Genomic DNA, 15,533 nt, shown 5'->3' with positions numbered 1-15,533 from the left:
TCTGCCTGTGACACCTTTCTGGAGAGGGGAATTGTCCGAGCTTCTGCTGGCAACAACTTAATGCTCACCCTCTACCGATGATCCACTTAGCCCTGTCTTTTAGTGTTCAACCCTTTCTCTCTCGTAGACATGGAAATTGACTGAGCTTTTACCGTGACTAACTCTATGTGCTCTCTTTCAGACTCTAACCTTGAAAACTGGCTCAGAGTTTATCTGTTCTTTCTTTCTAGGTGAAACGACTAAAGGAGCTACATCCATTAACATTTACTTTTCCTTCCCATAGAAAGTACTCCTGGATCAGTGCTTCTTTGTTCTCTTTGTGTCTCTGCTCTGTTCTCTCAAACCCCCAGTCAGTCGTGGCAGATGGCCGCTCACACTGAGCCTGGTTCTGGTTCTGCTGGAGGTTTCTTCCTGTTAAAAGGGAATTTTTCCTCTCCGCTGTCGCTACATGCATGCTCAGTATGAGGGATTGCTGCAAAGTCAACACCAGTGACTGTCCACTGTCTCTACATGCTCATCCGGGAGGAGTGAATGCTGCAAGTCACTGACTGGATGCAATCTGCTGGGTTTCCTTAGATAGAAAAACTTTTTATCCAATTTGAATAAAAAGTTGACTCTGACTGCACTGTTGTTAGGATTAATTGGAATGTATGTACCTGACTTTTATGAAGTGCCTTGAGACAACATGTGTTGTGAATTGGCGCAATATAAATAAACTGAATTGAATTGAATTGAATTAAAGGTATGCCAATTATTGCCTAAGTTGGTTCCCAGACTAACTTGACTTCATTTCCAGATTCTTCAAGATAATCCTTGGTTCTCAAACATAAACATTGCATGGTAATGTTGCATCACTCTTTTGGTCATGATTTTCAACCATCTTTAATCAACTTGTTTATATTGTACATAACCCATTAGTCTTCGTTATTCTTTAATTCTGCTTGGTAGTTAGTTGGATTGTTTTAGCATAGTAAAGAGTTTGTTGATTGAAATATGTTTGACTTTGAGTTGACTTATTTTTGTTTAAAAATTCTTGTATTTTAAGAAATTGTGTGAATTAATTCCATGTGTGCAGAGTTTATGCTGTTCAATAATGTCAGAGCTCGTCTCACACCTTTCTATTTTGTCCTAATACCACCGCCTTACTGGGCTGGTATTCACAGGACAACCCTTAACAGGCCAAAATATTATTTGATAAAATATTAAATTATTAATATTAAATATTAAATAATATTTTCAGATTCATAGTCACAACATATGCAAACACTGCACAACCTCCTAATCACAATATTTCCAGAGTAAAACATGGTGACTGTAGAATTATGCTGTGGGTATGCCTTTTTCATAAAGGACAGAGAAGCTTGACACAGTTGACAGGAAGATGGAGGGAGCTAAATAGAGAAAAATACTTAGTTTGATGCAAAGAAAATGACTTCACACTGCATGGGTTAGAGGTGTGCCACTGAGCAGGGTGACAGGGATGCGTGTTAAATTGACCCAGTCAAAGTTCAGACATAAATCCAATTGACAATCTGTGGAGAATCTCTATCTAATCTGACTGATCTTGAGTTATTTTGCAAAAAATGGGCAACAATTTCATTCTCTAGATGTGCAAAGCTGGAAGATACACATCTTAAAAGACTTGCAGCTGTAATTCCAGCAAAAATAGTTCCACAAAATATTGACTCGTGAGGGTTGAGTACAAATGCATTCCACACATTTAAGATCTGTATCTGTGAAATATTTTTGTAAACCAAGTACCCTCTTCCTTCTACTCACAATTAAGCACTACTTTGTGGAGTAGCGTGACAAACCAAAAAAGATTGAGTGTTGCTTGTTATTTAAGAAACAGCTTCCAAAAAACAGGTACTTACCTAAACTTGCACAGATCTGCTGTCAAAGTAACCATTGAAAGTACAGCAAAGTGTGGTATCTGGTGGATCACCAAGTCTTTAGTCCTCATTTTATCAAGGATGCTAATAATTGTGAAGAGAACTATGGGAAGAAACTTGTGCCATCAGAAACTGAATTTGAATTCTAGACGAGAATGTAGTTGTGTAAACCCCCAGTCGGTCGTGGCAGATGGCCGCTCACACTAAGACTGGTTCTGCTGGAGGTTTCTTCCTGTTAAAAGGGAGTTTTTCCTCTCCAATGTCGCTACATGCATGCTCAGTATGAGGAATTGCTGCAAATCTATCTCTAAAAATTGCTGCAAAAAAATTCAAATTCAGTTTCTGATGGCATAAGTTTCTTCCCATAGAGAACTGTAGCTTTTTCTGCAAGTGAGTACATTCTAAGGCTCTGACAATATCATATATGTATACACTAGCAGAAATATTTAAATTTAACTATCTCCACTATTTCCATCAGATACTAAAGGTATTTCATTTTTAACCACATCTCAACTTTGCTTTAAAATGTTCTCAACAAAAAGATCTGACTGAGCCCTTCCACTAAAGAGAGTGAAATCTAAATCACAACCTCATCACATAACCTTCAGCAAATGGGGATTGTCACAGATAGATTTTTCAGCCTCTCTTTAATCAGTTTGTTTCTCTTGCATGTTTGTGTTTGATTTTCTGTCTCATGGAAGTAGATTAACTTTCTTTTTAAAGTCTAAAAATCCAAATTTCTTCCATGTAGTTTTGTGGCTTTTTCACAATAATATAAATAAAGAACCAAGAGGATTGGGGTGAAAGTTGACAGTGCAAATTTCAAGAGGCTTCCACTCATTCATAGTTTTTTTTTAAACCTAAAGTTAAAAAAAGCCATGAGTCACACTCCGTGAACATTTCTTTTCTTCAGTTCTTCAGAAATAGAATGTACTTTTGGAAGAGGGCAAAATAAAGTGCAAAGTGGAAAAAAGTCTACATTTACTGGACAAAATGGCAGGAGCATAGAAATGGTGAGTAAGAAGGTGCAACTGACCAAGAAGGTCCTTTAATTAAATGTGAAATGAAAGTAGAACCCTGGAGTAAACTACTGATTTTTGACAATAAGACACTGAGGGCGAAATGGTATCAAAAAACAAGACGTTTCAGAGCTTCCAGAAATAAATAAATAAACGGCAGTTACTTGCTTTTCAACTGCAAAATACACAATTGTTTACTTCTATCTCTAGACTCATTACAAAAGACCTTAATTGGATGTAAATTATGAAGCTGAACTGTAAAAATGTTGGGATAAATCTGCTTCTGTACTAAACAGTGCAGCTCCACATATGCACTGTTGGGGATTACAGCATCAACCCCAGAGATGGTCAGTAATTAGTATGACTCATAAACTCCTGCTGATAAACCTACACTCATCCTATCAACTCATACATAATAGATTTTGAAATCCCACTCAGCCTTACCTACAACTGCTTCACCACCATCTCCACAGAGCTTCTCAAGTGATATTTTACAACAAATTGGAACCACTGTTTTGTATTCATACCCCTTTAACTTTTTCACACTTAAATTACAACCACAAACGTAAATGTAGTGTATGCGGTTGTAGCAGGTATGTTGTTTTCACGGTGAAACTCAAAACCAAGCAACTTACTCTCTCAAGCCCGCTATTATGCAAAGACTTGAATTGACTTTTATCACAATTCACAGGGTTAATTATCTTAGTTAATGCAGGTTCTTGGCACCATTTTATCAGGAGAATATAGAAGCAATATTTATATAATGTCGAACCTGCCTCACTTTTGCTTACCCTTAACTGGCTGCTGTCATTATGAGTCTGAACAGAGCTGTGGATGAAGCTTCTGTTAGGCTTCAGTAATACCTTTCATCCAGTACATGTCCACCGGCAGTCCAATAACAGGAATGGCAGTGACTGGGCTTCTCTTTGGTGAGAGTCTGATGAAACAGAATGAAATCAGCCTGTCAAAGTCACTCACCACATTCCAGCCACAGATTCCAATGGCTTTCCCTCTTCATCCCATCGTTCCCTAACACAACGCACAGACGAGAGTGCCAGGAACTGGCAGAAAAGTAATTTTTCTACACCTTTTTTTTTTCTTGAGAAAAAAACAAGTATTCAATTTGTGCAGCATGTCTGGGAGGAAATGAAGATTGAATTTATGACTTCAAGAGAAAGAGAAAACCAACGTGGTTCAGAATCAAAAAATCTTCCAATGAAAGACAATCAAACACATCATATTGGCACCTCTTATAATATCATACTTCAGTGGGATTCATTCACCGTAAGAACATTTTACACAAACAACAAATAGAGCAGCAAATGTATGGATAGTTTGCCTCAAAGAAAGTACTATGCAAGGCTTCAAAGTGCAGAACAAAATAGAAACTGATACACACATACTGAACGTCTGCAGTGCCATAACTGGCATTTGAATCATAGGTGAGTCGTATACTAGCTTAATAAAACAGGTTTAGCTCGTTTTTTTATTTACGTTTATCACATGTTAATTTTAAAGAGAGCTTCCAATTTTGTCTGGTGATCTTAAAAGGTTATCTCAATGTTCCATATATTGTTTTTTTCTCATCTATTTTGCAAAGTCCACAAGTCCCTCCTGCAGCAAAACACCCCCCCAACATGATGCTGCAACCTCTGCACTGCGCTGTACTTCACAGCTGTGGTGGTGTTTTCTGGCTTGCAAGAATCCATCTTTTCCTTTCAAATGTAAAAATGCTCAATTTGGTTAAAAACCTCAATGCTAGTTTATTTAGATTACAGATCATGTCTCCAAAGAATAAGGTCTTTTTTTTCCTGAATGCAACTGTAATCTGTCATTTCATGTTGTTCTTTGGCTAGTGGCTTTTTTTAGCTGAGTGGGCTTTCAGCCCATGTCAACACAGGATTGGTTTCATTGGGGAAAACAACACTCTCTTACCCCCTTCAGCTAGCATCTTAAAGACTGTGGTTTTGTTCTGCGGTTGATGCGCACATTTTACACAAAAATACGTTCCTCTCCAAGACAAAGAAAATGTCTCCATCCTAAACATTAGGACCGTAAGATAATTGTAATGGTGTTTATACTATAACTGAACAGATAAGCATTGTACCTTAATGCATCTGTGAATTGATCTCAAAGATGAAGCAGATTTATGAGGTCCACAAATGTATTCTTGATATATTGGGTGATTTTATCAGGATTTTATTGGGGCCAGCCATAGCAATGCATAGGAGGCATTCAATGCCTCCTATGCATTGCATGGAGGCACCTATTACTATTCACCTCTAAACTGGACTCTTTATTGGGGCCTGCCATGCAATGCATAGGAGAGCAGTGCATTACTATTCACCTGGTCAAAACATATCTCCGTTAATGCGGCCCGAACCGCAGCGCGCAACCCCACAATATATACATCAAAACGTCCGGCTCGGTCCCGGGAGGTGTGCTATTACTTTTATTGGCGTTTCGAGTTACCGTGGCGACGTAATTAACAAAAAACCACCCCCCCCAAAATCCCATAGGAATGAATGAAGTCAGGGGCGGAGGAATCCTCAAAATTCGCCATACTTTCGCCTAGAAACACAGTTTGACTTTCAGTTTGTAGAAAAATCCGCCGGCTTTTCGGAAGTGAAAACGGTTTGTTGATAACTGCTACGGTTTCTCTAAAATTACACTCCAAGCGACACAAAGTTTGCAAGAAAATCGCACTCTGCAGATGGCAGTTTAACTAGTGTACAAAGGGGATTTTTTCAAGAAAAAATGATTTTTAACTGGCACTCACGGCCACAGATTTCGCTCTAAAGTCACAATTTTCGGTCAAATTGTAGGGCCGGGCCTCTGCTTTCACACAATAACTTCAAAATTGTTCCAAGTCTCATAGTTTTCTGTCAAACACCCCTCTATCGCCAAGAGTCAGCAGATTTCTGTAGGCCTTCTCCCATGTATTTTCAATGACAGTTTGACCAGTAATCCATGAGTGACACCATGTATTTCCATCCTACTATTTTATACTGTAAATGACATAGAGCTATGAAAATCTCCACGATTGGGGACGAGGGATGGCTTTCGCCCACAGTTTAACAATTATTCAAATACCATGTACGGTTTCCAAGATATTAGACTTTGTTCGGGAGCATGTTCAGGCGTTTTTGTCTTTTTTGCCATTTTCCCTCTCTTTTCACCCAGTGTTGTGTCTTTATTATTATATTTTCACTAATAAAGGATGAATATTGATGTTCCCCTGTCCGTTCTGATAAAAACGGTCCAAGAATGACATCGATCGCCCCTACGGTTTCAGAGTTATGGCCAGTTGTTCGGGAGCATGCGCCTCCATGTTATAAAGCCTAGACCAGGGGAGACACAGAGTGAGGTGCTGCGTGAGTGAGAAACAGCAGGTGTCACGTTACACTGACGCTCTTTGCTGATTGGCTGATTCATTCCTCACTGTTCTATTTATAGCTCTGTGTATCTCCTACTGTATATGTCTGGATGTGATTCTGTCTTTCTTTCTGCCTCTCTGTGTCTCACACTGAGACACACACCCACACACACACACACACACACCCACACACACACATGCATGGATTACTATCTTTCTGAGGACTTTGCATTGACTTTCATTGATTTTCATTCATTTCTATGGCTTAAACCTGACCCGACCCCTAACCCTTTGACCATCTTCATAGGAGGCAACTACATGGCGGCCATGTTCTGTGGGGAACTTAAACAGCATGTACTGCTGTTCCAACATCCAGACAACAGTGATTGACCCTAAAGGGCAATTTCTTTCATCAACCCTCCATGCTTACTAATGATTATTTAAAGCTTATAATAACATACAGAATGGTTTTAGAATAGCAAGCATGTTCTATATAACTAATAGAAATAACCCAGACCTGAAAGGACAACCATGCTTGATTTTCAAAATAAGACATAACATGCTCTACAAAATAAAAGCCTTTAAACAATAGATGATTGCAGGAGTGGGCTTCACACTACTGTTGGATCTCCCCCATTGATGGGAATGGGACTATGCTGGTCCTTTGAAACGGGCTTACTGAAACTTTCAAAATAAAAGCCTCAACCCCCCATAGTTACTATGGATTTTGTGAGCTGAAAAGAGCATAGAAAATGATTTTTAAATAGCAAGCGGGTTCTATTTAACTAATGGAACTAACCCAGACCTGAAGGGACAACCATGCTGGACTTTCAAAATAAGACAAAACATGATCTACAAAATAAAAGTCTTATGTTTTAAACTATACACTATTTTTAAGGCTCATCAAGTGTTGGAAATGGGACTATGTTGGCCCTTTTAAAATAAGGCTTACTGAAACTTTCAAAATAAAAGCCTGAATCTTTAATAATTACTAGTGATTGTACAAAAGACAAAAGAAGAAGACAAAAGACTGGCCTCTCTCATGCTTACAAAATTTTTACAATAGCCTGTATTGCTTTCAATTGCAATGGATCTGTTCGGACTACTGTTTTGAGTAAATCCTGTCGAATCAAAGGGGCAGACATGGAGATTGAAGTCCTAAGCAGTCAATCACACAGCTCATTCATTACCAAAGCAACAGAACACAGCTGTCAGTGAAGTTAAGTTTCCTCTGACAGAGAGTGACTCTGAGCATGACCTTAGGCCAGAACTGCCATGGCTGATCACATTCAACCCAGCAATAACTGACAACTGTAATGACAGTTGTAATGTCAAATATTTTAAATATGTAAATACTAGAAACTAAACTTTATTAACCTTTTAAATGGCAGCACCAAAATCACCAAAAACTACTGAAGCCGGTGTTGTGAGACACTTGCCTCGTTTCTGGTACAGAAAGAATTTCAAACTGTTTTCTGTGTTTTAAAGTAGTTTCAATAGTTGAATAGTAGTGGATGTAAGTTGTCTTAAATTATTTAAAATATATTTGCAACAGAGCCTAAATCAGAGACCTCAAGATATAGAGTTGTGTGCATCTTCTGTACTTTCCACCAAATTTAAAGCTCCTCTTGATTTCAGGTGGAGGGAGCTCCGACTGAGAGGACCAGGCCAGCCCGTCGCCAGCCCAGGAGAGCCGCCCCCACGTTGGAGGTTGACGTCCCCGCCGAGTCCTCTCTCGTAACTCTGGAGGGATGACAGCTGCCAGGTAACATTCGTGAATAATCTACTGTTGTAATGTCAAATATTTTGAATATCTACACCCTGGAAACTAAACTTTGTTTGACCTGTTAACAGGATAATAAAAGTTTTTGTTTAATACAGTTGTATATTTTTAATTCATTAACTTATGAGCCAAATAATTATGTAAAAATGCTAAATTTATGCAATTTTCTGATTATGATTCAGGCTTTTTCGTTGGAACCCTGCGCCAGCAGTCCACCTGTCCTGACTGTGAGGGCTACACATTGCCAGGCTGACTACAGATACGGTGCATTTTTCCGTAATCACCAGTGTACCTGTATGGCTCTGACATTTTTAGCTTACCACAGTGAGGGGTTGCAGTATGACACAGTGTTACTTGACAGAGCACTTGAGCAAGGAGATGCACTTTATGTTGGCATTAAACAGCAGCTCATGTTGGATGGTAGATTTGTTGATAATCACTTGACAGTTGAAGAGATGCCCCAACAAGTACTGACAGACGGGAACATCTACTCTGTACACACAACGGGTGTAAGAGTTGGTCATGTTTTGTGTCAGAATGATAGCCCTCAAAGATCACGGCAAATGGGATTGCCTCTTGCTTCACAACTAGAGTATCTGACTGAAAATGTCACCCATGCTTTTCTTTTGGTGACTCCAGAGTGCATTGCAGTTTTCCGGGACAGAGACGGTAGGTTTGGAGTTTTTGATTCTCACTCAAGAAACTCAGCAGGCCTGCCCCATCCTAACGGAACTGCAGTAGTCATGAACTTTAGCAACCTAACGCTCATGGTTGAACATCTGTACAAACTCTTTGAGAACCGTGGCCCCTATGCCACGTATGAGTTTGTACCCGTATCGTTTGTCAGCGACGACATTGGTGATGCCCCTCCTCCGGCCTTGAGCAATCTGAATATTTCACCTGGATCCACACAAGCAAGCCCAGGTGCTAAGAAATCAGAGAGCCCTTCTGATGAAGAGGATGAAGAGGAAATGCCAGCTTGGCTTGTTGAAGTTGGCAACATATTAGAGAAAACCGTCCCAACAGTGCCAGATGTGTCCAAAATGCCGAAAGCCAGGAGGAAAAAAGTAAAAGACAGGGTCAAAGCACAGCTGGGACAGGATGTAGTTAAAAAAATGAAACAAAGAACATCTGAGAAAGAAAAATATGATACATCGCCTACATTTAAGGTACAAAAACTACGGGTAATGAAACAAGCATATCTTCTTCAACATGTAGAGAGGAAGATCCAGTTCACTGCTAGATACAAGCGCGATGTTGCTTTCCGAAGGAGACAAATGAAATATGTGAAGGAAAGATACAGCAACGATCCCAACTTCACATCCAGAAAGAAAACATTCATGAAGAAGTATATAAAGGCGAGATACAGCAACGATCCCAACTTCACAGCCAGACACAAACCATTTATGAAGAACTATGTGAAGCAAAGATACAGCAACGATCCCAACTTCACAGCCAGACAAAAAACATTTATGAGGACGTATATGAAGAAAAAGTACAGCAAGTTACAGTTCCAGGTGCAACATAATAAAAAATGTGCTGTCAACAAGAGACTAAGGCTATCAAAGAATACACTTTCTCAAAATACAATGCTGCAGTGTGCACTGAGAATCAGGAGAAAATACAGAAGGACTTTAGGCTTTCTCCAAGGAACTCCACAGCCTCTGATCAGCAACGAAATGAAAGCTGCAATTCTGAAATTTCAAGAGAAAATTCAACTTGGACCCACACATGTCTGCACGGTTTGTCACAGAGCTCTTTTCCCGAGTCAAGTCAAGCATTGTAACAGAGGCAAATATACCAAGAACATTCGTGTGGAGGCCGAATGCCTGACAGATACGTATGTTCACATGTGTGACTCTGCATGCTCCGCCCCGTGTTCTGTACCCAAAGAGTGGACTCAGGAGAGGATCTGCTACACATGTGACAGCTACGTAAACAGAGGAAAGATGCCATCAATCGCTGCTGCCAATCACCTGGACCTGGCACCTATTCCCACAGAGCTTTCGTTTTTGAATGTACTTGAGAGGCAATTAATTGCAAAAATACTGCCTTTTGCCTAGATTGTTTCATTGCCCAAAGGACAGCAGAGAGCAATTCATGGAGCTGTTGTTTGTGTACCTTCAGAAATGGAAACAATCGTGAACGGTCTTCCCAGGCCCAGCACAGAAGCACAACTTTTACAGGTTAAGCTGAAAAGGAAAATTAAATACAAAGGATACCAATACTTTTACACAGTAAACATGGAAAATGTTTTGGCTGCACTGAGAAAGCTTAAAGAGACCCACCCGGATTACAAGGATGTAAATATAAATGAAAGTGCAACATTTGAGGATTTCCAGGAGGACCAACCTGTTGAGGAATCAGAAACCCAAGCAGAGGATGCAGTCACAGACCAACCTGACCACATAGGGGAAGAACATCAGGCTCTTCGACCGGGTCTGATCTTGGACACTTGCATGCAGCCACTTGACATAGCACAAGAAGTGCTCTCCTATGGAGATGGAATTTTTAGTGTCGCTCCCGCCCAAGGAAACAAACCCGTTGGCTTCTTTACTGTTCCAAGGCTGGAAGCCAAGGCTTTTCCTGTGCAGTTCCCCGCTGGCCAAAACACGTTAGACGAAGCCAGACGAGTTATACTGTCACCAAGTATGTATTTCAATGTCAGGCTTTTCTCTGTAGACACTCGATTTGCCAAAGACCAGAGTTATCTTTTCTTTGCTCAGTTTGTTACTGAGACTCATATGGCCAACAACAGCATGTCAATTCAGTCAAGAAAAGGCAAAGCCAGGAGCAAAGAAGGACAAAACATTTCCAGCAAGATGCTACAGGACAAAGAAGAGTTAGAAAAACTCATTCAAAATAAAGAGGCCACTCATTTTATGCAGCCCATAAGAGGAACTCCAGCTTATTGGGAGAAAGGTTTGCGCGATTTGCACGCCATGGTGAGGCAGCTGGGAAAGCCAACCTTCTTTTGTACCTTCTCTGCTGCTGAAATGAGATGGCCGGAAGTCATTGAGGCCATCAAAGCTCAACACGGAGAGCAAGTCAACTTTTCAGAGCTCGACTGGAACACCAAGTGTGACATTCTTAGGAGCAACCCTGTTACTGTGATGAGAATGTTCTCCAAGAGGGTGGATGCTCTCTTCACAGATCTCATTTTGTCCCCTGCGCAGCCCGTCGGACCAGTTGAGGATTACTTTTATCGTGTGGAATTTCAAGCAAGGGGTTCCCCGCATATACATTCTGTGATATGGATTAAGGATGCACCTGAGATGGATGACCCCTCATGTTGTGACCAAGTCATCAATTTCATCGACCGTTACATATGCTGTCAGTTGCCCGATGAAACCACAGACCCTGAGCTCCACAAAATTGTAACGGAGGTTCAAATGCACAGCAAAAAGCATTCATTCTTGCAAATCATGCAAGAAAGGAAATGTGCAATGCAGATTTGGATTTCCCAAACTACCCATGGACCGCACCAGAATCACAGTCCCTCTCTTATTTGACTTTGAAAATGATTGTGATGAAAAAGCTAAGCAATCCAGACCAAAGGATGTCCAGAAGAAGTCCAGAAAATCTAAGCCAATAATCATCTCAAACCAACAAAGAGAAGCAAAGAGGAAGCTGAAATCAATAAGGGATTTGCTCATGGATCAAAAATCTTCTTTCAAGGATTTGTCAGAATTACTCCAGGCTTGTAAGATGACCAAAGAAGAATACAACCACTATATGGATGCTCTGACTTCTGGAATGGTAGTGATGATGAAGCGTGATCCCAAAGACAGCTGGGTGAATGGATACAACCCGGATCTCCTGCGTGCTTGGAATGCTAACATGGACATTCAGTATGTGATTGATGAGTACAGCTGTATTGAGTACATGATGTCCTACATAGCCAAGCCAGAGCATGAAATGGCGCAGTTCCTCAAATCCGTTGTTGAGGATCTAAAGAAGTCCGATGTCAACCAACAGGACGAGATGAAAAAGATCATGCAGGCCTATTTAAAACAGAGAGAAGTTAGTGCTCAAGAGTCAGTAGCCCGTACATGTAGTCTACCCCTTAAAAAGTCATCACGCAGTGTCATTTTTATCCAAACTGATGAAGACTGTGTGAAAATGAGCCTTCCCATGAGCAAACTAATGAACATGGCCCCAGATGAAGAGAATGTTTGGATGACAGGATTGCCTGAAAAATATCTCAACAGACCTGAAACGTTAGAATTTCAACACATGTGCCTGGCGGAATTTGTGTCAGAATGCAGGGTCCTTTATGGAAAACAAATTGAAGGACCAAATGCAATACCCCTCCTAAATGATGCCGGATACATCCAGAAGAGAACAATGGGCAAACCAGCAGTTATCAGATTTACCCGTTTCTCAGAGAAGAAAACACCAGAAACGTTTTACAGATGGCTTCTGAAGTTGTACTTTCCACACAGAAGAGATGAGGACCTGAAAAATGAGGAACACACAACTTACAAAGCCTTATACGACAATGGACTCTGTGATAGGTGGCAAGTTAAACAATACGTTGAGTGGAACCGCAAAAGATACGAAGGTGAAGGAAAGAAAATTGACAAGATTATGGAAGAACTGACAAAGCAAGGACCGGTTCGCAATGCTTGGAACACTTTTGCTCCTGAAGTTGAGTTGGACCGTTTGGAATGCGTAGCAGAGCGACCCTCAATCGATGAAAATGAAGAACAAGATCCTGTCCCAGAATACCAAGTTGATGTCAACAGTGGAGCCATGCCAGCAATCGAAATACCCAAATTGAGCCCTGATTTTATTAGACAAATGTACTGTAGTTTAAATGAGACTCAAGCGTCCATGTTTTACGCCATTCGCCATTGGTGTCTGCAACGTGTCTCTGGTCAAAATCCAGACCTGTTCTTTTATTTTTTGACTGGAGGGGCGGGCTGCGGCAAGTCTCATGTTATCAAATGTGTTTACCAGGAAGCAACCAAGCTCTTGCGCCAGCTTCCCAGATTTCGCGATATTGGTGACATGTCTCAGCCCACGGTACTCCTCACAGCTTTTACTGGAACTGCAGCTTACAACATCTCAGGCAAGACTTTATATTCAGTTTTGAAGCTACCCAAAAGCTTAAAGCCACCATACAAAGGACTTGGAAATACACTGGATGAAGTGAGAGCCGTTCTTTCCAATGTAGAAATCTTAATCATTGATGAAATCTCCATGATTTCCAAAGACTTGTTTTCATATGTCCACTGGAGATTTCAACAAATCAAGGGAAACACAAGACCATTTGGAGGGATTTCTGTTTTGGCTGTGGGAGATTTCTACCAGCTGCCACCAGTGGGAGGAGCAAAACCTCTTTGTGTCACTGAGGCTGGCGTCCTTGATATCTGGAACGAAAATTTCCACATGGTGAGTCTGACGGAAATCATGCGACAAAGACGACAGAGCATTTGCGGAGCTCTTGAACCGGATTAGAGTTAAAGGGAAAGCAGATTTACTCAGCGACGACGACAGATCTCTCTTAACGCAAACTATTACCGACCCCAAAGAGTGTCCAATGGACGTGCTGCATGTTTTTGCGACAAACAAAGAGGTGGACGCTCACAATGCAGCAGTTGTGGCTTCTTTATCAACAGTAATAGTTGATGTTCAGGCAGAGGACTACAAGAGGGATACAAAAACAGGAAACATGACAAATCTAGGTAGCTGCGTCAAAGCCAAGAAACGACATTTGCCTGACAATCTACCGGTCGGATTGGGAATCAGAGTCATGATCATAAGAAACCTGGACGTAGAGGATGGTCTTGTCAATGGAACCTTTGGCACTATTGCAGATATCATCACCAGGAATATAGATGGAAACAGAACCGTGAAGTTAATAGGACTGAAACTGGATAGTCCCACAGCCGAGAGATTTGAGGAACAAACCAGCATAAAAGGAGTTGTTCGACATCAGTTTCCAATCAAGTTGGCATTTGGATGTACAGCACACAAAGTACAAGGGATGACCATGAAGTCTGCAGTTGTTTCTTTGAAGAGAGTTTTTGAACACGGAATGGCATACGTCGCCCTCAGTCGCACAACTTCTCTGGAAGGACTTAAAATCATTGATTTGGATGAGAATAAGATCTACGCCGATGAAAATATCAGAGCAGCTATGGATTCAATGAGAACAGCATCGTTCTCAAACGCCAGACCGCTCTTGAATTTTCAATCACGTCATCAAAGTGCAACTTTAACAATTATTCATCACAACGTCGAAGGTCTCATCTCTCATTCTGAGGACATGAAACACCATCATGAACTCAGATTGGCAGATATTTTATGCCTTACCGAGACTCATTTATTTGGATCTTCTGCTCCAGCTTGTGGCCAAATGGAGGGTTATTGTTTCTTTTCACGTAACAGACATGTTTCTTATTCCAACCGAGTGGACATGTCTACCAAAGAGGGGGGAGGAGTAGGCACTTACTGCAGGAGTCTTCTACAACCCCAGGAGCGGAGATACTTTCACAATGTTACCGATCTTGAATACAACGTTGTGAAAGTGGATGCTCCGATCACAGCCCTCATTGCCACGGTTTACAGGCCACCAAGTTATGATCTAGCTATGTTTTTGAAAAACATGCAAAATCTTTTGGATGGCCTGAATTCAATGGATATTCAGCCAGTTGTGGTATTGGGAGACTTCAACGAGGACCTCCTCTCTCCGGGGAAAAAAGCAATCAAGGAGTTGTTTGGAAGCAAAGGATTTACTCAACTCATCTCGGATCCAACAACGGAAAGGCAGACTCTCATTGACCACATTTACATATCTCAGCCAGAATATTGTGTTCAGTCAGGTGTGTTGCAGACTTATTACAGTTACCACAACCCTGTATATTGTATTTTGGCTTCATTTTCAGCTGCATCTTCACCATGACTTCTGAACATTATTTTTGAACACTGTTTAACTGGAAAGTTGAGAGGAGGGCTGGGAAACAAATTACACTAGGACAATAGTCCTGTCATTTTTAATGGTACTCCGTCTTGGGCAAAAACACCAAAGTTCGTTCGTCGTCTTCCGCTTAAAAACACCAAAGTGAGAACAAATAATCAGAATCAAATGTCCTCAATGATTCGCTTGGATACTGGAAATCCAGTTGATGTATTTAAAGGGTAATAAGAACAACGGTGTCGGCTGACGGCCTGTACAGGTCCAGTAACGGCTGTAAGCTTATTGCTCATGAATACTTCAACTTGAGATGACCACAGTACTCCATTTGAGGCACCGAGTGGTCACCTAGGATACCCCTGGGATATTGTAAGAAAGTGAATGTATTTAACGGGTAATAAGAATAGCGGTGTCGGCTGACGGCCTGTACAGGTCCAGTAACGGCTGTGAAGCTTATTACTCTTGAATACAGCTACTTCAGACGACCACTGAACTAATTTGGAGACCAGTGCATTTTTGAAACATTTTATTTAACTCCCCT

General features: G+C 40.9%; 1 protein-coding gene across 1 annotated transcript; it reads left to right on the top strand.

The window, feature by feature from the left end:
• Positions 1-13,961: 13,961 nt before the first annotated feature.
• Positions 13,962-15,084, top strand: LOC124883231. The gene is made up of 2 exons (XM_047390228.1): positions 13,962-14,981; positions 15,020-15,084. The coding sequence occupies exon 1, from the start codon at positions 14,063-14,065 to the stop codon at positions 14,978-14,980; it is 918 nt and encodes a 305-aa protein (XP_047246184.1). The 5' UTR covers positions 13,962-14,062; the 3' UTR covers position 14,981; positions 15,020-15,084.
• The last annotated feature ends 449 nt before the right edge of the window (positions 15,085-15,533 follow it).

The sequence above is a fragment of the Girardinichthys multiradiatus genome, chromosome 17 (assembly GCF_021462225.1).
Source record: "Girardinichthys multiradiatus isolate DD_20200921_A chromosome 17, DD_fGirMul_XY1, whole genome shotgun sequence".
In the NCBI taxonomy this organism is placed as follows: domain Eukaryota; kingdom Metazoa; phylum Chordata; class Actinopteri; order Cyprinodontiformes; family Goodeidae; genus Girardinichthys; species Girardinichthys multiradiatus.
This window is presented reverse-complemented; position numbering and strand designations above follow the sequence as displayed.

Coding starts and splice junctions, on each gene's coding strand:
- LOC124883231 (XM_047390228.1), top strand. CDS start 14,063: ATGACCATGAAGTCTGCAGTTGTTTCTTTGAAGAGAGTTTTTGAACAC.